This window comes from Scyliorhinus torazame, chromosome 2 (genome assembly GCF_047496885.1).
Source record: "Scyliorhinus torazame isolate Kashiwa2021f chromosome 2, sScyTor2.1, whole genome shotgun sequence".
Classification (NCBI taxonomy): Eukaryota; Metazoa; Chordata; class Chondrichthyes; order Carcharhiniformes; family Scyliorhinidae; genus Scyliorhinus; species Scyliorhinus torazame.
Window position 1 is genome coordinate 78,941,557 of NC_092708.1, and position 25,983 is coordinate 78,967,539.

The 25,983-nt window shown below is 43.7% G+C and overlaps 1 protein-coding gene across 2 annotated transcripts in view; it reads left to right on the forward strand.

Moving 5' to 3' along the window:
• Positions 1 to 11,381, forward strand: part of insig2 (insulin induced gene 2) — a 46,201-nt gene extending 34,820 nt beyond the window's left edge. The window contains exons 5-7 of one of the 2 annotated variants that reach the window (XR_011934232.1): positions 6,628 to 6,727; positions 9,375 to 9,740; positions 10,085 to 11,381. Coding sequence is in view for 1 of the 2 variants with exons in the window: in XM_072473039.1 (XP_072329140.1) it covers positions 6,628 to 6,727; positions 9,375 to 9,416 (142 nt within the window). In the remaining variant the exon portion in view is untranslated. Of the gene's footprint in view, positions 1 to 6,627; positions 6,728 to 9,374 lie in introns of both variants that reach the window. The other variant, XM_072473039.1, reaches the window with a different exon arrangement.
• Positions 11,382 to 25,983: the final 14,602 nt, after the last annotated feature.

The window sequence follows — 25,983 nt, forward strand, 5'->3', positions numbered from 1 at the left end:
CTTAGTTACGGACCAGGTTAGACTGAGGAAAGGCTGCGTCAGTCAGGTCTTTCACTCGGGACTCGATTCAAAGACTAGAGGGGCCGTGATCCTGATCAATAAGCGGGTGGTGTTTGAGGCAGGTAGAATAGTCTCGGACTTGGGAGGTCGGTACATTATGGTCAGTGGGAAACTGGAGGTTGTGCAAGTGGTATTAGTAAATGTGTATGTGCCAAATTGGGATGAAGTGGAGTTTATAAAGAGGATGCTGGGGAAGATACCAGACCTGGACTCGTACAGGTTGGTCATGGGAGGGGACCTCAACACTGTTATGGACCCTGGCTTGGACTGGTCGAGCTCGAAAACGGGCAGGGTGCCAGCAATGGCAAAGGAACTAAGAGGGTTAATGGAGCTGATGGGTGTTGGGGGGGGTGTCCATGGAGATTCGGGCAGCCGAGGGTGAAGGAGTTCTCCTTCTACTCACACGTGCATAAAGTGTATTCCCAGATTGATCACTTTATTTTGAGCAGGGCCTTGCTGGTTGGGGTGGTGGACACGGGGTACTCGGTGATTATTATCTCAGACCATGCTCCGCACTGGGTTGACCTGCAGCTTAGTAAAGACCGTAACCAGCGCCTGCACTGGAGGTTGGATGTGGGACTTTTGGCGGATGAAGATGTGTGCGAGCGGCTGAGGAAATGTATTCAGAGCTATCTGCAGGTCAATGACACGGGGGAAATTTCAGCAGCAGTGGTGTGGGAAGCACTGAAGGCGGTGGTCAGGGGGGAGCTTATCTCGATCTGGGCCCATACGGAAAGGTGCACAGGGCAGAGACGGACCGACTGGTAAAGGAGTTTCTTCAGATGGGAGGTATGCGGAGTCCCCAGAGGCAGGGCTTTTAAGGGAACGGCGGAGGTTACAGGCGGAGGTTAGCTTGCTGACCACCGGGAGGGCAGTGGAGCAGCTGAGAAAGGCGAGGGGGCGATCTATAAACATTGAGAAAAGACCAGCAGAATGCTTGCACAGCAGCTTAGGAAGAGGGAGGCAGATAGGGAAAGTGAAGGACGGAGATGGGAACCTGGTTGGTGATTCAGTAAGGGTGAATAAGGCATTTAGGGATTTCTACAGTAGGCTGTACAGGTCAGAACCCCCTACGGGGCCAGAGGGGGTGAGGCACTTCTTGAAGGGACTGAATTTCCCAAAGGTGGACGGGGAGTGGATAGAAGGGCTGGGGGCCCCAATTGGGCTGGAGGAGATAGTGGAAGGCTGGTGTTGTTGAGGATGTTCAATGAGGCAAGGGAAAGAGGGGTGTTGCCCCCGACGATATCACAGGCAACAATTTTGCTGATTCTTAAGCGGGTCAAGAACTCGGAGCTGTGTGGGTCCTACAGACCGATCTCCCTGTTGAATGTAGATGCCAAGTTGCTGGCCAAAATCTTGTCCTCCAGGATCGAGGATTGTGTTCCGGACGTTATTGGGGAGGACCAGACTGGGTTTGTAAGGCAGGCAGTTGGTGGCCGTTAAATGTGATCATGATGCCCCCGGAAGGTAAGGAGGTGGAGGTAGTGATCGCAATGGATGCAGAAAGGCTTTTGATCGGGTAGAATGGGACTATCTGGGAGATACTGGGACGGTTTGGATTCCCGCGGGGCTTTATTGACTGGGTCAGGTTCCTGCATCAGGCTCCTGTGGCGTGTACGGACGAATAGGACAACATCGGACTATTTTAGATTGCACCGGGGGGACAAGATAGGGATGCCCCCACTCCCCACTGTTGTTTGCGCTGGCTAGAGAGCCATTGGGAGTTGCTCTGAGAGCCTCGAGGGGCTGAAGAGGACTGGTCTGGGGGGGTGGAGCACAGGGTTTCGCTTTATGCGGATTACCTGCTTCTGTACGTTTCGGATCCAATAGAGGGGATGGAAGAAATCATGAGGACTCCAGGGGAATTTGGCCGGTTTTCGGGGTATAAGCTTAATATGGGAAAGAGTGAGATGTGGTCCAGGCGACGGGACAGGGGAGGCGACTGGGAGAGCTGCCATTTAGGTTAGTAGAGGAAAGCTTTAGGTACATAGGCATCCAGGTGGCGCGGGAATGGGACCGGCCGCATAAATTGAATCTGGCCCGGCTGGTGGACCAAATGAAGGACTATTTTCGGAGATGGAACGCACTTCCGTTGTCTCTGGCTGGGAGGGTGCAAGCGGTGAAGAGGACGGTCCTCCCGAGATTCCTATTTGTATTTCAGTGTCTCCCCATCTTTATTCCACGGTCCTTTTTTAAGTGGGTTAACAGAGTGATCACGGGCTTCGTCTAGCTGGGCAAGACCCCGCGAGTAAGGAAGGTAATGCTTGAGCGGAGTTGGGGAGAGGGCGGGCTGGCGCTGCCAAATTTTAGCAACTATTACCAGGCGGCTAATATAGCCATGATCGGGAAGTGGGTGGTGGGGGAGGGGTCGGCATGGGTGCGTATGAAGGCGGCTTCATGTAAGGGCACCAGTTTGGGGGCGTTGGTAACTGCGCCTCTGCCTTTCCCGCCGGCACGGTATTCCACCAGCCCCGTGGTGGTGGCGGCCCTGAGAGCCTGGGGGCAATGGAGGAGACATGTGGGAGCAAAGGGGGCATCGGTCTGGTCCCCAATCTGTAATAATCACCGGTTTGCCCCGGGGAGTATGGACAGGGGGTTCCAGTTATGGCGGAGAGCGGGGATTGAGAGGATGGGGATATGTTCATAGAGGGGAGCTTTCCGAGTATGATGGCGTTTATTCGCAAGGGGAAACAAATTCTGGTATCTGCAGGTGCGGGACTTCCTTCGTAACAGGAAGTTTAGATTAGAGTAGGGGGTCAATAAGGGTGGGACCTGCACGAGAGGTAAATGGCTTTTGCACTATGTTTATGGTTTCATGTGTATTGTTTATTTTATTGTTGTCACTATACCAAAAAGACCTCCATAAAATGTTTATTAACAAAAAACTAATTAACGAGGAAATGTAAAACGTTTTCATTGAGCATTGCTGAAATAATGAACTCCATTGTTACATTAAATAATGTCCAAATGTGGAGTAGTCAATTTTTTACCAACAATTTATGAACTGTAAAGAATTTTGTTTCGCCAAATGGTAGGTGATTGTTCACAAACTAACTGTATTTGGCAATTGTCTATTCTAATTTAACTCACGGAAGGCACATGAGTTTACCCAGATGTTTTGAACTATGGCACTGCTATTTCTCTGGCATTTTAACGATAATTAATAATATTCTTTATTTTATTTCTTTATCAGAGTTGCAAAGCCAAATCTCAGAGTGGACAGGGGCAAACCCCTAATCCAGCTCCTTGTCTGCTCCAATTCATGGTCCCCACAAGAGAGACATACCAGATCCTGACATTACACCTGACCTCCCGATCAATTTTGGCCAAATGGCCGAGAAGCGATAATAATCTTTATCATCTTTATTAGTGTCACAAGTAGGCTTGCATTAACACTGCAATGAAGTTACTGTGAAAATCCCCGTGTTGCCTGTTCGGGTACACTCTGAGAATTCAGAATGTCCAATTCTCCTAGCAGCACGTCTTTCGGGACTTGTGGGAGGAAACCGGAGCACCCGGAGGAAATCCACCCAGACACAGGGAGAATGTGCAGTCTCCGCACAGACTGAACTAAGCTGGGAATCGAACCCGGGTCCCTGGTGCTGTGAAGCAACAGTGCTAACCACTGTGCTACCGTGCAGCCCATATTTATGTTGGTGACACTTGCCAATAGAAAATAAATTGTGTGTTCAATATTGTTGATAGGTTTTACATCCATGTGTGCAGTAAGGATATGAAGTTACTACTTGCATTATATTATTTTTGCAATTTTCTGCAGAAGCAGTGGCTCAATAATATACTTATTAATTGATTGAGAACCAAGAATTAAATTCAACAGTATCCTCACGAACTTGCCTCAAGTTGTCTTTCCAGAATTTGGTACTGAAGGTCAGGTCTCTGGATGCATATGTATAATATAATTTTATACTTTGTTATAGTGGAACATTGCAGGTATTTCCGGTAATTTAATTGCTTCATTATCTTTAATAATGAAAAATAATTTGTAAGCTTTGAAGTTTTTTGACTGTAGAAGAGTAAAACTTCAAAGCTTTTCTGGCTGCATATCTCAATAAAAATTCTGTCCATTTGGAAAAGAGTGGTTGGTGGGGGGGGGGGGGGGGGGAAGCTGGCCTTGAGCAACAGAAAGACTAAAGGAGAGCCCTGCTGATATATATTTTTAAGAAGTCCTCACTCATATTTTGCAAACCAAACTTGCATGAGAGATTATTTTCTGGTTTTTAGATGCCTTTAATTACGGACAATTTAGTGTGAAATTATTGGATGCAGAATCTATTGCATATTTTGAAATATTTACTCCTGTCTAATTTCTTCACTGTTTGCTTATTCCTCTAATGGTAAAATTGCAAAACCGTCCTGCATGTGGAAAATAAAATTTGTAAAACGTTGATGTAACTCTGTAGAATATCAAAATTTAGTTTGATGGAAGTGATTGTTTGATGGAAGTGATTGTGTGGGGTTAAATGCAATTATTAATTGTATTTCCAAAAAAATTGCCCTTAATTTTATTGATGGGAATAAATAATTACATTGAAAGACAATTATGTTATGCAATGATCAATGGGTTGAATGGTCAGTGTAGTATATTTTCTATGTTTCGGAGTTTATGACAAACGGTTGTTCCATTTAGTCTGGACTGGTTTTGATTGCCTGAGGTGATTTGAAAGGAATTTCCCAGTATTTTTTCTCTGCCCTCAATTTTTTTTGTATTTTTCTTCCCCTCCTAGGAGATTGTATTGTTGTAGCGAGTCCTGTAAGGACGTGTCTCGTAAAAATGGTCCAACCATCACGTTGGCGAGCTTGATGGTCCAGCTTGTCCATCAGTTTTTTGTAATTTGTGATTCACTTCTGGAAGAAGTTTAAAAAGTGTTATACTGTAATTTATATTAAAGTAAAAACTAGTTGATGGCTTTGTGCAACAGCATGGGAAAATGTTTTGCCATTGCTGAGACCTACCAGACAACCTTTACTGGGGAGAAAGTTGACAACATGAAGTTGTCATTCGATAGCTGTTAAGCAGTAGTTCTAAAGTCAGTGTGCCATTTTAAAAAAAAAAAAGTTATACCTCATTCCATAAGGTGCAACTTTTTCAAGAATAACAACATTGAGGTGGAAGCTTTTGACATCATGATTTAAATGGCGATCACAGATGGCGGGAACCTTCACAGTGCTCCCTATGGAGGACAATAGGCCTATTAACAGCAACATGTGCAAATCCACATTATTCTACACACAAGCCGACTCCCGAAATTGCTGTCAGTTTGTGGTATCATGACTGTGAAAGCTGAGAGTTTCACTTTCAATACCACAGCAAAACTTGCGTTGGATGTTTGTCATGTATGAATTTATTAATACCATATATTTTAATCCTCATTTGTGGAGTGTTAATTTCTTAATGTGGACCAGCGTATATAGTTTTAATTGATGCCTTGTTTACCAATTATTAAGTACAGCAGAAAAATCCTGGACTTTTTTTTCCCCCCAATAAAAGAGAAACCTGGATTTTGAAGTATTGAGGGAGGTAGTGGGACAGAACAAAATTCAAGTGTCCTGCAAATTCAAAACAAAAACTCCCAAGAAATTGGTGAACAAAGCAAATTTAGTCTTGTTCCCTAAGTAAAGCAAACTCCGTCTGCACAACAAAGGATAACATTTGTAATTTATAGGATCAATATGAAATGAAACCAAAATCCACGATTAAAACATTTGCAGAAAACTTAAGAAAAAACTTGAAGTAATTTTTCGAAATTCTTGGGGCATTAAGATGTCCCACTGAGATCATTACAGGAAGTAGTAAAAAACACTTAGTAATCTACAAAGAAATGGAAAAATGAAGGAAAATCTTACAAAATAAATGAATTAAGCAGATAAATTTGCAGACCACATGCATTGAATCTGGGACCTGCTGCATCTATTTGATTCAGATGCACAGTAATTCTTTGCAATTAGATGAAAATGTTCTTAATTTATTAAGAAAATATCAAATTGTTTATAGTTTTCTTTGGTTTTAAAGCCACAAAAGTTCTTTCAGTTTGTATGTTTAGATGCCCCCACAAGAATTATGTATTTTAGTGGTATCATGCACAAATCATAGAATTTATCATAGAATTTACAGTGCAGAAGGAGGCCATTCGGCCCATCGAGTCTGCACCGACTCTTGGAAAGAGCACCCTACCCAAGGTCAACACCTACACCCTATCCCCATAACCCAGTAACCCCACCCAACACTAAGGGCAATTTTGGACACTAAGGGCAATTTATCATGGCCAATCCACCTAACCTAATGTTATGTTTATATTTTTAACTGTCAGCCTGAATTCAGTGTTAAGTCAATTTTCCCGTATTTAATTCACTTGGCCGAAAGTTGCTGTTCTTATCCATATGGGTTTATATCAGTTACAGACTTGATCTTAATTCCAAATTTAGTAATTCACAAAGAGCAGAAACTGTTGGCACACTGAAAGCTGAATACATTTTACAAAATGTTACATTAGAGATTTAATCTGTATATTGGGAAACTAATTTTATCCATGAAACCTTGTTTTGCAGATATACATCTCCAGATTTCCTTTATGTTCGATCTTGGTTACCATGTATATTTTTTGCTGGTGGAATAACAATGGGAAATATAGGACGCCAGTTAGCAATGGTAGGTAGATTGGTATGGCCTTTGGAAATGTTGATTTCTTTTTGGTGGATATTTGTTGATAACCCCTCCATTCTTCCCAAATTCCCTGATTAAAAATTATTTGTAAAATTTGATCCTCAATCATTATGAGGGAGAATATATTTATGGTTCTGTTTTTCCTGAAAATAAAATTTATGCAGTATGAAACCTCAAAAATGCTTTAATAAATGAATTTCTATCTTTGCACTGGAAAAATGCTTTCTAATTTCTTTGATTAGTGTCATCTTCCTACCTTTCTTTTATAATTGAAATATACATAGCAATTAGAACTGCCCATACCAGGCAGCCAGAACAAATTATGTGATAGTACACACAACATGTGTGTGTCCCACAGGCAGTATCTGGAATAGTGTGAAATTTAAGTATAATTACCAAGAATAGTAAAAGAGCTTTTTTAAACTTGTAAAACGTTAGTTTTCTTCATCAAGGTCAGCAAGCACGTAAACCAGTTTGCACAACTTCCAATTAGAAGTTAATTGTTCTTGCCGTCTAGATCTGACCAAGCTCGTTTGGCTAACCAGGGGGAACATTCATTGGCATAATTCTGCAGGCCACCACTTATGTATCGTGTGCAGGTTTCCTCCATTGATAGCATTTGTAAGGGCCATGGAGGCATTGCCCTGTGGTACTATCAGCCCCGGGGAATCAATGTAGTCTGTGCAGCATCACTTTAAGTGACAAAAAGTGAACAAATTTCTCTTGCATATTTAAAATAAACTCTCCTCAAGGGAGTTAGAATTCCTTTTCCACCCTCAAACCTGAACGACCGCTACCACCACCAGAACAGTGCATGTGTGGAATCTCAACAAAACCTAGGAATTGAAATTACATTTGAGCCTTGGATAAACAGTTGTCGACTGAAATGGTCAATATTGAAACGTGGTAACGGCAGCAGACAATCCAGTCCCTCGAACCTGTTCTGTGTTCTCTTCGATCATGGCTGATCTGCACTCACCCCATTTATTTACCTTTGCTCCACATCCTGGATACCTTTACCTAACAAAAGTCTCTTGGTCTTCAGCTAACTTCAATTGACCCAGCATCCACAGCTTTTTGCAGGAGTGAGTTCCAGAATTTTACAACCTGATATGTGGAAAAATGCTTCCTGATTACTCTCCTAAATCCCTCGGGGTAATTTGATTATGGCCTGTTTGTTTTAGTTGTACCACCAGAGGAAATTGTTTATCTGTGTGTAACCTACTGAATGACTTCACCATTTTATCAGTTCATTATACATTCCCGCAATCATCTAAACCTTTTCATGCAATCTGCCTGGAAAATTTAAGCCTAGATGTTGTGGTAAATATGCATTGTACACCTGCGCAGGCCAATATATATTTCCTGAGAATCAGTGCCCGATGTTAAATACAGTACTGCCAATGGGATCTGACCACTTTTGAATTTCAATCTCTTGAGAGATGAAGGTCAACTTTCCATTACCGGTTTGTTTACTTTTAGTACATCTGCACTAGATTTTATGTTTAGTGTACATGGAGGCTTAAATTCTATTGTTCCTAATTGTTCACCATTAAGAAAATATTCGAATCTGTCATTTTTGGGACCAGAATGAATGCCCTCGCACTCTCTTACATTAGATTGCGTCTGTATAATTTTGCCCACTCAGTCTGTTGGTGATCGATTGCAACTTCCTGCACATAACACTAAATTAGAAAGCAAAGTGCGGTTATGTTAATTAAACCTGGATAAAGGAGCTCTCAGTTATTTCATCCAAGTCACTAATGCAATTGGTGAAAAACTGAAAACTCATTGCAGATCCCTGGGGAAGCAGATTTGCTACATCCCCATGATACAGAGCACAAATCCCTAAAGGAATTGGGTGATTGGGTACTATGTTTAAGAGATTCTAGCAGATCCGGTTTCAAAATGGACATCTGAGGAAAGATAGACGATATGCAGTCTGCACATCTTATTAACTTTTGTAATTGGACCATTTAGATCGAGGTGCTTCAGGATGTTGAGAGTCAAGTCCACAATAGGATTAAGTTGTAGATTCTAGGGCAGCGCAGTGGTAAGCACTCCTGCATCACGCTGCCGAGGCCCCAGGTTCAATCCCGGCTCTGGGTCACTGTCCGTGTGGAGTTTGCACATTCTTCCCGTGTTTGCGTGGGTTTCGCCCCCACAACCTAAAGATGTGCAGGGTAGGTGGATTGGCCATGCTAAATTGCTCCTTAATTGGAAAAAGTGAATTGGGTGCTCTAAATTTAAAAAGAAAAGTTGTAGACTCTATGGAAGGGATTACATTGATGTGCTAATTTTCTTTTTTGCAAAACAGAAAGTTATGGAAATACTGAGCCAGTCAGGCACGTGTGAAGGGAGGCTGAGTTAGCATTTTACTTTGGTGACCCTGTGACAGAACTCTCCACAGATGCTCCCGGACCTGCTGGCTATTTCCAGCATTTTCTGTTTTTATTTCAAATTTTCAGCACCTGCTGCATTTTGCTTTTGCTTTCATTTTCTTGTTCTATGTTTTAATATTCCAATTTAATTTATGAATGAGTTTACAAACAACAGTGTTTGTAATTAATATTCTTCAAGTGTCCTACAACCTATGAACCATGATCACTTTATATTTTCTTTCTAATTGCAGTACGAGTGTAAAGTTATTCCAGAGAAACCTCACCAAGATTGAAGGACTGTTGTGGAAATTTGAAGATTTCAGTTAGACAATTGGAAACGAGGATGATATGCCAAATGAATGTCAAAAGTTGTAAATAAGATTTCTGGCTGTAGAATTGCAGCAACTGCAGTTTATTTCTTATTCTGCTACACGGAATGCAATCTGTGATTGCTAGTGGTATAAAATGTCCTGTTAGAGCATTATTGTGTAGTGAATACACTGCAAGACCATACATCGATATACATCTCTGGATTCAATCTTAGTAGGTGGAGAACATTCATATTATTCCCAGGGAAAGATTTTGGAACATATCTGTAGATGTGTGGTGCCAAACAGGTAGATAATTTCATTGCTCTTAATTTTAATCTGGATGAGCAAACGTTTCAGATTTTATACTTCATTTAAGATAGTCCTTGGACAATATCCTGCTATTATTTAGCTAGCTCAATTTTTAAATATCTTAAAATTGCAGTTGTCCCGATTTTCTCTAAATTATCGGCTTGCATGTATGTATTTATAAATCTTAAAAATCAGATGATTCAACAATATTTGAATGAAGTGCAACATTAGTATTTCTGACTTCCTGATTTTTAAAATATATTTTATATAAGGATAATATTTTATGGTTCTGCCTTACAGGGAATGTAACGTCTGAACTATTGACTCTTTCCCATTTTTAGAATCCTGCTTGTAGAAATAGGACATTTACAGATGCATGAAACTGCTTCTATCAACATATATCTGCACAAACGTGTCATACTATTGAAGCAATATACTATTGATATTTCAAAATATGGTGAGCTCTGATTAACTAGCAGGTTTTGGACATCTGCAGCATACCTAGGCTGATCTACGTTTTCAGATTGACTTTTGAAAAATTTAAGAATGTGTACGTGTTTTGTTTTGAATAATAAGATTTTATTTTGTAGGGAGGACATCTTGCATCACAGCCAAATGTTAAATAAAAAAACTATTTTTAAGAAATTTGTGTCAAATGATAATGCAAATTGTTCTTATTTATCAATTTTTTTTTTTTTTTTATGGGACCCCTGTCCTTTCTGAACAAAGACATTCAGTCGTCAGTTGGGTAAAATCATTTGGCTTCATAAGTATCTTAAATTAATTTATTCTGATTAAATATATACTGAATATTGCAATAAAATATGAATTCCAGTAAAGCTGACTGCTCCAGTCCTGTGGAAAAAAAATTACACTTTTTATTTGGGGGGTGAGAGAAACGCTCTCAGTAACAGTGCAACTCTTGACGGCTTTTAATGGTAGTTGAGTGTTTATAGAAAATTAAGGTCAAGTGACAAAATTCAAGCAGAAAACTTTGAGATTGTGGAAGAAGTTCAAGCGTGCTTGTATATTCTCTCCATAAATTGCATCCTAGATAAAATTACTCTTGGTACATTTCACCTGCATTGTGGCAATTACCAAAATTTGAAGTAGAAATTGATGTGATTTCCAATTTGAAATTGAATCACATTAATGCTGCACACACTTATTTATTTTAACTTGGGATCAAATGGTTCATTACAAAATTCCGTAGTGTACTTTCTACCCATGCTTACTTTAATGTCTGCAACATTTCAAGTTAATTTTAACACGTTTATGTCCATCGTCCAGGATTTTGCTAGATGAAGCATTGAGCAAGTAGGAACATTATAATGGGTTATTTAATGTAATTGTTTACGAATGCTAGGATTTTATTTCGTCAATTAAATAGAATAAGCATAGGGTACAGATGTTGAAGCATTTTGTATGTATTTGTGTTCTGAGTGAAATATTAACCACTAAATGCTTCGACAGTTTGTGATAGATTTTTTCTATTTTAGTTTACCAGTATGCAAAAAGAGATGGGGATTCTGTAATAGCCATGGTATGGTATCACAGTGGTTATGGAAATTGCGGGGAACTCTATCACTTTGAAAAGAAGCTGTCATATTTTTCACAATAAAAGTTTATACTGTGCAAGTGTAGCTTTATTTCTTTTGCAGTAGCATTGGCTTACATTACAGATACTGTGCTACCTTAATTGATTTCGTTAATAATGCTGGTGATGGTACAAAGACTAATGTTCAATTACTATTCATTATCAGACTTTCCATTTTCCTCCATACCATCAAGTCTACAGGTGCTTTTTATTTAAGTTCTATTTAAATTTGCTCTTTTTGGGCAGACTAATTCATGCAGAGGTAGAATTCGTAGGCCCACCGTCCCTTACCCAAGTACCATTTTTGCAATTTCCAATCGGTGTGGAAATTTGCGCAGGTATGTCCTGTCCACAGAAGGCAGAACTGATTCAAAGCGGCCGCTTCCAGCCCCATTAGGCAACTTTCGATCATCAGCAAAGTGATAGGTGCCATCGACCATGCTATCATGTGGTCAGCGATAACCTGCTCAAGTGACACTCTGTTTGGATTCTGCAAGGGCCATTCGGCTCCAGACTTTATTACAGAATTGGGCCAAACATAGATAAAAGAACTGAATTTATGAGGTGAGTGACTGCCCTTGACATCAAGGCAGCATTTGGCTGAATATAGCAGCAGGGAGCCTGAGCAAAACTGATGAGAATGGAAATTTTGGGCAGGGGGGTGCAGTGGATGTTGCTCTTCACTGCAATGAGTCATACCTAGCAAAAAGTCAAATGGTTCTGGTTGTTGGAGGTCAATCATCAAGACCTAGGATATTGCTGCAAATTCCTGAAGGTAGTGTCCTAGGCCCAGCCACCTTCATCTGTTTTGTCAATGACCTTCTCTCCATCATAGAAGTGTTTGCTGATTATTATACAGTGTTTAACACCATTTGCGATTCCTCAAATACTGAAGCAGTCTGCCCATACGCAGCAACATCTGGACAATATCCGGGCTTTAGCTGATAAGTGGTAAGAAACACTGAGGGCACAATTGTCTTAAACAATGACAGTGTAATTTTGGGTGGGTTTTTGTGGGTGATTCCTGTCGGGTGTTTGGGTGCGATCCAGAGCAGTGTTCCCACAACATAATCTCTTTGCAGCTTGGGGAGTTTGTCACTGAAAAATCACACATTTAGAATGCTTTTCTGCAGTGGGGAACTAAAGACACCGGCACAACCAGCTCTGAGATTGGTTCGCCATTTTTAAAGGGTGCCCAGATCTCAAAGTGAGGTTGAGGGTCCCCCACACCCCCCACTCATGGACATTGCGGACCCCAGAGTGACAACTCCTCTTCTCGCACCCCGCACACCACCCAAGCATGAGGGTGATGCTGTCCCACACACACCCCTCCCCTCTTGGGCATGGGGCATCATTGCCATGGCATAGGGCCCCCAAACTATAGAAGGCCCTAAAACTGATGATGAGTGAATGATGAAGCTACTCACCCTGCCACCTATGAGTACTGTTCATTCCCTTGCACCTCTTATTTCCTTGCTGGCTCTTTAAACTCTTCTGTTATTTCCTGAAACGTGCCTTTTTATTGGCTGCTACACTTCTCATTGAAATTGCATCGCAACCAGTATGGCATTTGATTGGCTGGTGCTGGTGGTTAACCCTGTCTCTGATTAGCCTCTCTCTCTCCATCTGTCAGCTTCCCATGGCTCTTTCCTGTGTGAGAATCTGGAAATAGCACCACGGCTCCAACAACTCTTAGCATTGTCACCTAACAGTGGGAATTTGTGGAGGAAGGTTGTACAGAGTAAGACCAAATTAATCTCTTTCAGCTCTGCTATTTATTAATTTGAACTTGTGATTAGCGTCTGCTTATATGTTAATCAGTGTGTATCTATGTATATGTCTGCATATGAATGGGGAGGGGGCTGGTTCTAAATGAGACCTATATTTATAAGATAGTTTTACCAGCTCAAGAGTTACACGCATACTGCAAAAAGTGTAACGATTCTTTTTGAATGTATCTGCACCTCACTGAATCAGAACCATGATATGTTAAAAACAATACTTCCTCCTGATTGCTCCTGCAGATTTCAGACCTCCCCACTAGGAATTTATCTTACTGAGCTGTCTCAGGAAACTATTTGGACCACCAAGTCTGCACTGACCCTCTGAAAGAGCTCCCAACCTAAGCCGACATGTTGCTCTATTCCCGTAACCCCACCTAACCTCCACATCTTTGGACTGTGGGAGGAAACCAGAGCACTCAGAGGAAATCCACGCAGACACGGGGCAAAAGTGCAAACTCTACACAGTCACCTAAGGCCGGAATTGAACCCGGATCCCTGGCACTGTGAGGCCGTAGTGCTAACCACTGTGCCACCACGTTGGTGTGTTTGGGAAGGCAGCATTGACTGGGTATAGTTAAAAGTTAGTGTTACGTTCAAGGTGTACCCACTTGTTTGACGTTAATGATTAAAGTGAAGAATAAATAGGCCAGCAGAAATATGTGGCCATTTCTTAGCAACTGGGGCCTTGTAAGGTAGAGAAGTTTTAAATTTTAGTTTAGATAATTTGAAAAAAAAAGCGGGTGACGTGCCGTAGATTTAAAGGCGTGAGGAGTGGAGATTTAAAAGTGGGAGGGGAGCCGGGGATTTAAAAGAGCAGGAGGGGAGCTGGGGATTTAATTGGCCAAGAGGGGACCTGCTAAATTTGAATCCATCTGGTAAGTAGTGGTGACTAGTAAGTAGTTTTTCTTTTCTCCATCTTTATTTTTGGCAGTGTAGTTGCACAAGTTAACCTAAGGTTAAGATATGGCAGGAGATCCAGACCCGTGTCATGCTCCTCTTGTGCAATGTGCAAGTTCAGGGACACGTCCACTGTCCATGGTTCCTTCATGTGCAAGAAGTGTGTCCAGCTGCAGCTCCTGCTTGACAGCTCCGGAGCTGCGGATGGACTCACTTTGGAGCATCCACGATGCTGAGGAAGTCGTGGATGGCACGTTTAGCAAGTTAGGCACACTGCAGATAAAGAGCACTGAGGGCGATAGGAAATGGGTGACCAACAAGTAGAGGAAGAATAGGAAGGCAGTGCAGGCATTCCCTGCAGTCATCTCCCTCAAAAACAGGCCTGTTATCATGAAATGCTTTGAGCGGCTAATCATGAGACGGATCACTGCCAGTCTCTCGGACGGTCTCGACACATTACAGTTTGCCTATCATCGCAACCGGTCCACAGCAGATGCTATCTCCCTGGATCTACAATCAACACTCGAACACCTCGACAACAAGGACACCTATATAAGATTGCTGTTCATTGATTATTGCTCCGCCTTCAACACCATTATCACGACAAGACTAATAACTAAATTCTGCAATCTTGGACTTGACCCCTTCCTCTACAGCTGGATCCTTGACTTCCTCAACAACAGACCGCAATCTGTCAGGATAGGCAATAGCACCTCCTTCACATTAATCCTCAACACCGTGGTCCCACAAGGATGTGCGCTCAGTCCTCTACTGTACTCCCTATACACAGATGACTGTGGCAAGATATAACTCCAACTCAATCTACAAGTTTGCGGATGATACGACTGGTGGGCCGTATCTCAAACAACGATGAATCAGTGTACAGGTGAGAACACTTGGTTGCACGGTGTACCGAAAACAACCTCTCTAAATGTCGGAAAGACCAAGGAACTGATCATTGACTTCAGGAAGCGTAGCACAACACTCCCATCTGCATCAACGGCTCTGAAATGGAGATGGTTGATAGCTTTAAGTTCCTGGGGGTCACCATCACCAACAGTCTGTCCTGGTCCATTCACGTTGATGCAACAGTCCAGAAAGCCCAACAACGTCTCTACTTCCTACGGAAGCTAAATAAATTTGGCATCAACTCTCAAACTTCTACCGATGTGCGATAGAGAGCATCCTATCCAGCTGCATCACAGCCTCGTATGGCAACTGCTCGGTCCAAGACCACAAGAAACTGCAGAGTGTGGTGAACTCATCCCAGCTTGCCATTTCCACATTGATTCTGTATACACCTCCCGCTGCCTCAGGAAGGCAGACAGCATTATCAGAGACCCCTCCCACCCAGGCATTGCCTTCTTCCAGACTCTTCCATCAGGCAGGTATAGAAGTCTGAAGACCCGCATATCCAGACATAGGAACAGCTTCTTCCCCACAGCTGCAAGACGCCTCAACAACTCCGCCCTCGGACTGATCTGTTTTCTAGAATCATAGAATTTCCAGTGCAGAAGGAGGCCATTCGGCCCCTCGAGTCTGTGCCAGCCCTTACAAAGAGCACCCTACTGAACCCCACGTATCTACCCTATCCCCGTAATCCAGTAAACCCCACTTAACATTTTTGGACACCAAGGGCAATTTAGCATGGCCAATCCACCTAACCAGCACATCTTTGGACTGGGAGGAAATCCGCGCACACACTGGGAGAATGTGCAAACTTCGCACAGACAGTAACCCTGCCGAGAATTGAACCTGGGACCCTGGAGCTGTGAAGCAACTGCTAACCACTATGCTACCGTAATGCCCTTAAACATATGATTTAGGAGCAGGAGTTGGGAATTAAAGCCATTCAATATGATCTTCGCTGATCTAATTGTGGCCTCAACTTCACATGCTTACCTACCCTTAATACCCTTTGGCTCCCTTGTTCGTCAAGCATCCATCTACCTTTTTCTTAAAAATATTCACTGACCCTGCCTCTGACGTTCTCTGGGGAAGTGTTCCAAAGACACTCAGCCCTCAGAAAAAATTCTCCTCATCTCCATCTTAAATGGGAGGCCCCTTTCCCTGTAAGAACACTATTCTTACTCATGTATTTGCTTTGTTTGGCCCCTTGTTCCGCACTGTAACCAATCACTGTTTGTCGATGTACCATTTGTCAATGTTTTCTGTTGATTATTCTCTTTGTCTACTATGTACGTATTGTGTACATTCCGTCGGCTGCAGAAAAATACTTTTCACTGTACTTCGGTACAAGTGACAATAAATCAAATCAAATACTGTTTTGGATACTGTTGGGTAAATGGCTCACTAGGGGAAGGTGACAGTAGCCAGGTTCATGGCACCGTGGATGGCTCTGCTGCACAGGAGGGCAGGAAAAAGAGTGGTAGAGCTATAGTGATCGGGGATATGATTGTAAGGTGAGTAGACAGTTGTTTCTACGGGGATTTGATTTGTCACTTACCGAAGTACAGTGAAAAGTATTTTTCAGCAGCCGAGGGAATGTACACAATACGTACATAAACAAAGAGAATAATCAACAGAGAACATTGACAAATGGTACATCGACAAACCGTGATTGGTTACAGTGTGGAACAAGCCTCCAGAAAGGTATGTTGCCTCCCGGGTCCATATAGGCACCAACTGTCATGGTCAGATGTCGGGGTGCATATAGGCACCAACGATTATAGGTACAAAGTGGGATGAGGTCCTCCATGCTGAATTTAGGGAGTTAGGAGCTAAACTAAAAAGTAGGACCTCCAATGTAGTAATCTCGGGATTACTAGCAGTGACATGTGCTAGTCAGAGTAGGAATGACAAGATAGATGGGATGAATGCGTGGCTTGAGAGATGGTGCAGGAGGGAGGGATTCAGATTTTGGGGACATTGGGACCGGTGCTGGGAGAGGTGGGACTATTACAAATTGGACGGTCTGCACCTGGGCAGGACTGGAACCAATGTCCTAGGGGGGTTGTTTGCTAGCAGTGTTGGGGAGGGTTTAAACTAATATGACCGGGGGGTGGGAACCAATTCAGGCAGTCAAAGGGTAGTAAAGAAGGGATAGAAACAAAAGCCAGTGAGGAGAAAAGTGGAAGGCAGAGAAACAGATTGAACTGCATTTATTTCAATGCAAGAGGCCTAACGGGCAAGGCAATGAACTCGGCATGGATAGGTACATGGGATTGGGATATTATAGCTATTGCTAAAACATAGCTAAAGGAGGGGCAGGACTGGCAGCTCAATGTTCTGGGGTACAGATGCTATGTGAAAGATAGACCAGGAAATAGGAGAGGAGGGGATGTTGCATTTTCGATTAGGGACAACACCACAGCAGTACAGAGAGGATATATCCAAGGGTTCGCCCACTGAGTCTACATGGGTAGAACTAAAAAATAAGGATGAGATCACTTTGATACGACTGTACTATAGGCTCCCAAATTGTCAGCTGGAAATAGAGAAGCAAATATGTAAGGAGATTACAGATAGCTGCCGGAAAAATAGGGTGGTAATAGTTGGGGACTTACTTTCCCAACATTAACGGACAGCCATAGCGCTAGGGGTTTGAATGGAGAAAAATTTGTCGAGTGTATTCCGGAAGAATTCCTCATTCAATATGTGGATGGCCCGACTTGAGAGGGGGCAAAACCTGATCTCTTTGGGAATAAGGAAGGGCAGGTGACTGAACTGTTAATGAGGGATCACTTTGGGTGACCATAATTCCAGTAGTTTTAAAATAGCTATGGAGAATGATAGTTCTAGCCCAAAAATTAAAAGTCTAAATTGGGGCAAGACCAATTTTGATGGTATTCGGCAGGAACTTTCAAAAGTTGATTGGGGGAGCCTGTTTACAGGCAAGGGGACAGCTGGTAAGTGGGAGTCTTTCAAAAGTGTGTTAACTACTGTTCAGGGTGAGCACATTCCTCTTAGAGTGAAGGGTAAGGCAGGTAGGAGGGAATCCTGGATCCCTTGAAGAGTATAGGGCTTGTCGGAGTAGAGTTACGAGAGAAGTCAGGAGGGCAAAAAGGAGACATGAGATTGTCTTGGCAGATAAGGCAAAGGAAAATCCCAAGAGCTTTTACAGATACATAAAGGGCAAAAGAGTGACTAGGGAGAGGGTAGGGCCTCTTAAGAATAAACAGGGCCATCTATGTGCGGATCCACAAGGGATGGGAGAGATCTTAAATGAATATTTCTCGTCTGTATATTTACTGTTGAGAAAGGCACGAATGTTAGGGAAATTGGGGAAATAAAAATGATGTCTTGAGAAGGAGATGCTGGAGGTATTAAAGCGCATCAAGATAGACAAATCCCCAGGACCTGATGAAATATATCCCAGGACATTGTGGTAGTTCGGACGTCTTGTTGAAGTTGTACAAGACATTAGTAAGACCACACATGGAATACTGTGTTCAGTTCTGGTCACATTATAGGAAGGATATTGTTAAACTAGAAAGAGTGCAGAAGAGATTTACAAGGATGCTACCAGGACTTGATCTGAATTATAAGGAGATGCTGGATAGGCTAGGACTTTTTTCCCCTGGAGCGTAGGAGGCTTAGGGGTGAACTTATAGAGGTCTATAAAATAATGAGGAGCATCAATAAGGTAGATAGTCAACATTTTTTCCCAATGGTAGAGGAGTCAAGAACTAAAGGGCATAGTTTTAAGGTGAGAGGAGCAAGGTACAAGAGAGACCAGAGGGCAAATTTCTGCACACAGGGTGGTGAGCAGCTGGAATTGGCTGCCAGAGGCAGTGGTAGAGGCGTGTACAATTTTGTCCTTTTAAAAAAAAAAAAACAGACAGTTACATGGACAGAGTGGGTATAGAGGGATATGGGTCAGATGCAGGCAAGTGGGTCTAGCTTAGTGATAGAAACTGGGCGGCATGGACCAGCTGGGCCAAAGGACCTTTTTCCATGCTGTAAACAACTATGACTGAGTCTATGATTGCAGTTGGAAATGGCATCTCTCACATCTCTGCTGAAAGCAGTTAGTTTTAGATGGCCTCTCTCAGCCTTGCTAGAAGAAAACCATATTGGAGTAATGATTAAGGAAACAGATGCTGGATATCTAAAAGTCCAGCTAGTTAAGGAAGCTAGAGAAATGAAGAAAAGTTTCCAAGATATCTGGAGTTAACACGACAGTGGAAACTGGAAACCAGTACATATTACATAAGAACTAGTAACAGGAGTAGGCCATCTGGCCTTTCGAGCATGCTCCGCCATTCAATAAGATCATGGCTGATCTTTTTGTGGGCTCAGCTCCAGTTACCTGGCCTGCTCACCATGACCCTGAATTCTTTTACACTTCAAAAATCTATCGATCTTTGCCTTAAAAACATTTAACAAGGTAGGCTCAACTGCTTCGCTGGGCAGGGAATTCCACAGATTCACAAACCTTTGGGTGAAGAGGTTTCCCCTCAATTCCAGTCCTAAATCTGCTCCCTTATTTTGAGGCTATGCCCCCTAGTACTAGTTTCACCTGCCAGTGGAAACAACCTCCCTGCTTCTAATCTATCCCCTTTAAAATTTTATTTTTTTCTATAAAATCGCCCCCCTCATTCTTCTAAATTACAATGAGCATAGTCCCAGTCTACTCAGTCTCTCCTCAAGCCAATCCTTTCATCTCTGGAATCAACCTAGTGAATCTCCTCTGCACTCCCTCCAGTGCCATTATATCCCTTCTCAAGTAAGGAGACCAATACCGGACACAGTACTCTAGGTATGGCCTCACCAGCACCCTGTACAGTTGCAACCTAATCACCCTGTTTTGAAACTCCATCCCAATAGCAATGAAGGGCAACATTCCATTTGCCCTCTTCATTACCTGCTGCATCTGCAAACCAACTTTTTGCATCTGTTCAGTGAAGTCACAGAGTTGAAAATGCATTGGATTGTTAGAGGCCAGGAAGATATCTGCAATAATGCTGAGGTTTTGTGAAAAATTACTACAGTTTGGGAGATATTATTTGAAGTAATTGTGGAAATCAGTAGCTGGACCTTGGGAGTTTGTGTAAAAGCCTTTAAGACATAGTAAATTGGAATGGAGAGGTGTAAAACCTGAAAGCAAAACCTTGATAGATGAAGTGGGGGGAAAGCATAATTTAAAAGAAGGTTTGGTAACGTAGCTTTGGAAAGCGGAATTTGAAATCACTCGTGTCGAAGCCAGAGTTCAGTGAGACAAGGTGGCTCACGCTCTAAGAATCACTTGGAGGCATTTTGAGGTGAAGCACGGGGCCCTACTAACTGTAAATTCATTACTGGTTCTAATATTTTTCGTACGACTGACCTTAAACTAATAGCCCATATTCAATCTCCTTGCTTTATTAAATAGTAGGGTTGCATTTTGCTACTTTCCAGCCTGAAAGATCCTTTCCAAAATTTATAGAATGTTGAAAGGTAACCACTAATGCATCCACTATCTGTCCAGCCACCTCCGGCAACACTTTGGGACACAGCCCATTTGGCCCAGGGCAATTATTAACCTTCAATCACATTAATCTTTCAAGTGCTACCTATTTCAGGTCCTCATTTTTACAAGTCCCTTAGTTGTCTAGCATATCTAGTAATTGTTTTGTTTCTTCCTCCATAATAACAGGCACAAATAAATTGTTTAATTTCTCTGCCATTTCCCTATTCTCCAATATAAATTCTCATGTCTCCACCTCTAATGGACCCCCATATTTGTCTTTGCTTATCCTTTCCTTTTCACATACTTAAACTTTTACTTCTGCTTTTATGTTCTTTTTTGTATCTAACTAGCTTACATTCATATTCTCTTCCCTTTATCAGTTTCTTGGTCATCCTTCACTAGAATATGAATCGCTGGTAACCTTTCAGCCTCTTCCTTTCATCTGACATAATCTTTAAAGTATTTTGTTATCCACGGTTGATTCACTTTTCCTGTTGGGTTTTTGTATCTTGAAATACTAGCCATTGTCTATTTTAATGAATTTTCCCAATCCACCATAGACCACTTACCCCTCATGAACACTTTCAAACTTCATGTAAAAAGTCTATCATTATAATCACTATTTCTCAAAGACTGCTTTACAACATGGTTATTAATTAGCCCTTTCTCATTGCACAATACTAAATCTGAAAAAGACTGTGATCCCTCACTAGTTCTTCAATGTACTGCTCCAGAAACCCACCCCGTAAACACTCCAGAAACTCATCCTCCACAGCATTAGTGCTGATTAGGTTTACGCAGTCTATATGTAGATTGAAGTTACCCATGATTTCTGTTTTATCCATGTTGCATGCATCTCTAATTCCCTGATTCATACCCTGTCCAGCATTACTACTACTGTTTGGTGCCCGATAAACAACACCCACTAATGTTTGCTGCCACTTGCTGATTTTTAGTTCCACACTAACTGATTCTACACCTTGATGTTTCGATCTAAAATCTTTTCACCAATATTTTGATTTTGCGCCTTACCCCATCTCCTTTTTTCCATTTCATTGAATGTTGAATATTCAGGTCCAAGTTTTGAGCACTCTGTAGCCATATCTCTGTAATGACAAATAATATCACTGTTTACTTCTACTGATACCTTCAAATTACCTATCTTGTTGAGAACATACATTCAGACAGAGTGCTCTTAATTTTGTCGTCTTAACATTATTTTGTAGTTTGGTTCTATTTGATGGTTGCCTTTGCTTTGTCCACTTTCTAATTTTACTTACAACTTTCCTGATGCTGTTACCAGTTTTGCTCGTCTCCACTATGAGCTCCCTCTGCCAAGCTAGTTTAAACCCTCCCCAGCAAATCTCCTTGCGCGAATGTTAGATCCAGTCCTGCTATGGTGCACCAAGTCCATCATGTACCAGTCCCACCTGCCCCAGAGCTGGTTCCAATGCCTCAGAAATCTAATAATGCCCTCTTTCCTACACCATTTCTCTTGCCTTACATTCATTCGCTTACTGCTCCTACTCCTTTGGTTACTAGTACATGGCATTGAGAGTAACCTGAGATTACGACATATGAGGTCTTGCTTTTAAAATTCCAATTTTTTTTTCCTAACTCTCAAAAAATCTGTTTTCAAAACCTCATTCCCCCTTTTTTTGTTTTAACTCTTTTTTTTATTGGCATTTCTCATATTTATAAACAGTTGCGTATACATACATCACATTTTTCTTGCCCCCCCCCCCCCCTTGGCTTCAGCTGTGTTTTTTATTTTCCAGAGAAAAGAAAAAAAGGGGGGGTTAGCCCTCCCCTCTTCTCTTGTGGTTTCCGCACCTTCCTTCCGTCTCCCACCCCCTGCATTGCGCAGTCTTTTGGTTCCTCATCTACCTTGGTTCTTTTTTTTATTCTTAGCTTACTCCTCGTTGTTGGCCTCGAAAAGGTTTTGGAACAGGCCGACAAACTGCCCCCAAGTATCCAGGAAGCCTTCCTCCAAACCTCGGATGGGATACTTAATTTTCTCCAGGTGAAGACATTTTGAGAGGTCAGCAAGCCAGTCTGCAGCTGTGGGTGGTGCTGCCGATCGCCAGCCGAGCAGGATTGTCCGGCCTGTGATTAGGGAAGCGAAAGCAAGGGCGTTGGCCCCCTTCCCCATGTGCAGTTCCCCACTTCTCGCTGCTCATGCCTATTCGGTTCTCTAGTAGTGTGGTTTCTGGGGCCCCAGGGTACCCTACTGTCTCTTTGCGGAGGGAGTGTTTTATTTGGAGGTGCCTCATTTCCTGTCCTTTTACTAGTTTCCACTTCCTCGTCAGTTCGTCCAGTGTCGCTGGTCTGTGCCCTATGGAGACATCCATGACCGTCAGTGTGCCCCCGTCCCGCCTCCATCTTTTGAAGTGGTATCTAGCATGGCTGGGTGGAATCTGTGATTGCCGCATATGGGGGCCATGGGGGACATTTTGGTTATCCCAAAGTGTTGTCTCAGCTGGGTCCACGTTCTCCGCGTGGCCGCTACTACTGGGCTCGTTTTATATCTTGTTGAGGGGGCTGGGAGTGCTGCTGTAGCCAGGGTCCAGAGAGTCATTCCTTTACAGGATGCCTCCTCCATTTGTACCCAATATGTGTCGGGTTTTTGTACCCATCCCCTCACTCTTTCTGCCGTTGCTGCCCAGTGGTAGTATTGTAGGTTTGGTAAGGCCAAGTCCCCCTGTGCACTTGTAAAAGATATGAGAATTCCTTCTTGCCCAGGGTTTAATCGGTCGGTCAGTGGGTCCTGCACGCAGTTGAAGTTGCCCCCCATAATCAGTTGGTGTGTGTCAAGGTCGGGGATTTCTGCCATGGCTTCTTTGCAGTGTCTGTTTGGGAATTCTAGGGTTCTTTCCTCCCCCCCCCCCCCCCCCCCCCCCCCCCAACACACACACACACACACACCGGCATGATTAGACTGTCCATGTTTTGGGAAAAGGCCTTGGGAATGAAGATCGGTATGGATCTAAACAAGAAGAGGAACCTTGGCAGTACATTCATCTTGATCGTCTGCACTCTCCCCGCCAGGGAGAGTGGGAGTGAGCCCCACCTTTAAAGGTCTTTTCTTACTTCCTCCACCAGGCAGGTCTGGTCTCACTTGTGAATTTGTGTCCAGTCTCTGGCTATTTGGATCCCCGGGTAATGGAAGCTGTTCTGGGCCATTTTGAACGGGAGCCCCTCCAGCTCTGTCCCCTCCTCCGTTTGGGTTCACTGGGAATGCCTCACTTTTGCCCAGGTTAAGTTTGTAGCCCGAGAAGGTTCCAAACTCTTTCAGTATTTGCAGTATTGCCTTCAGTCCCTCCTGTGGCTTTGAGACATAGTGGAATAGGTCATCTGCAGAGAGTGAGACTCTGTGCTCTCTGTCTCCTCTCCAGATTCCCTTGCAACTATTCGTGTCCCACAGGGCTATCACCAGGGGTTCGATCGCTAGCGCGAACAAGAGTGGGGACAGGGGGCAGCCCTGTCTTGTTCCTCTCTGCAGCTGGAAGTATTCCGAGCTGGTGGTGTTAGTTTGGATGCTCGCTTGAGGGTTGTACAGGAGCCTCACCCAGGCAGTGAACCCTGCTCCTAGCCCAAACTGTTCCAGTACCTTGAGGAGGTAGTTCCATTCGACTCTGTCGAAGGCCTTTTCTGTGTCGAGGGAGACGATCAGCTCTGGTGTTCTCTCCCCGGGGGGGGGGGAGGGGGGGGGGGGGGGGTGGTGTCATTATTACAATCAGCAGCCATCTGATGTTCGCTGTGAGCTGCCTACCCTTGACAAAGACTGTTTGGTCCTCTGCGACCACCTCCGGTACGCAGCCCTCCAGCCTTTTGGCCAGGACCTTTGCGAGTATTTTCACATCCACGTTCAGCAGTGAAATGGGTCTGTATGATTCACATTCCGTCAGGTCTTTATCTTTTTTGGGTATCAGTGAAATTGTGGCCGGCGCTAGTGTGGGGGGCAGGGTGCCCCTTGCCAGTGAGTCCGCGAACATGTTCCTTAGGTGTGGGGCTTGGACTGGTGCAAATTCTTTACAGACGTCCGCCGGGAACCCATTGGGTCCCGGTGCCTTCCCCGCCTGCATGGAGCTGATGCTCTCCATGATTTCTCACAGATCTAATGGTGCTTCCATCTCCCCCTTCTGTCTTCCCCCACAACTGGTAGTTCCAGTCCGTCGAGGAACTGTTTCATCCCCACACTCCCATTGGGGGCTTGGAGGTGTACAGTCCCCGGTAGAAGGTCTCAAATGCCCAATTTGACCTCCTTTGGTTCTGTTAGCAGTCTGTCTCTGCTATCCTTTACCTGCGCTATTTCCCTCATGGCTGCCTGCTTTCTTAGCTGGTGAGCCAATAGGCGGCCAGCCTTGTCTCCGTGTTCGTAGAAGGTCTCCTGTGTCTGGCGGAGTCGGTACACTGCTTTCCTAGTGGTTGGCAGGTTAAAGTCCATTTGCAGCTTTTCCCTCTCTTCCATCAGTTCTATGGTCAGGGCCTCGGAATATTTTCTGTCGACTTCCAGGATGGAGTCCACCAGTTGTTGCCTGGCCACCCTCTCTCCTTGCCTCTTCTTGCCTTGTAGGCTATGATCTCTCCTCTAATCACTGCCTCCCAGAACTTGGAGGGTGAGACCTCCCCGTTTTGGTTGTTACGTAATCGCCTATGGCCCGCGATGTTTTTTGACAGAAGGCCTTGTCAGCCAGGAGGTCCATGTCCAGCCTCCATGTAGGGTGTTGGGCTTGGCCTGTCTCCAACCTCGCATCCATATTGTGTGGACCGTGGTCGGACATAATGATCGCGGAGTATTCTGTTCCCGTGATCGCTAGAAGCACCAATTTCACCACTGCAAAGAAGTCGATACGGGTGTATACCTTGTGCACTTGTAAAAAAGAATATGAGAATTCCTTCTCTCCCGGGGTTTGATCGGTCGGTCAGTGGGTCCTGCACGCAGTTGAAGTCGCCCCCCATAATCAGTTGGTGTGTGTCAAGGTCGGGGATTTCTGCCAAGGTCTTCTTTATGAATTCTGTGTAGTCCCAGTTGGGAGCGTACGCATTTACCAGTACGACCGGTGTCCCTTCCAGGACACCGCTGACTATAATGTACCGTCCCCTTTGGATCGTAACTGTCTTGGTTTCCATAAACCTCGTCATTTTGCTAATTAATATTGCTACCCCCCTAGCCCTTGTCCCGTAGCATTAGTGGTACGTCTGTCCCACCCAGCCCTTCCTTGCCAGCAGTCAGTCCTTCTCCCTCAGGTGCGTCTCTTGTAAGTAGATTATGTCTGCTTTTAGGCTTCTTAGGTGGGCGAAGACTGAATCTTTTCACTGAGCCGTTGAGTCCCCTTACATTCCAGGTAACAGTACTGGTGGGGGTTTCTGACACCCCGGTCCTGCGGGATCACCCATTCTTAGCTGGTGGACTTGTCCCTGCACTCTGGGGTTTCCCTTTGTTAGGGGGCTGTCTAAAATGGCCGCGGTCGCCGCTCTCACCATGAGGTCGGGCCCAGCGCTCCGGGGTTTCCCTTTGTCCAGAGGGCACCCAACATGGCCGCCAGC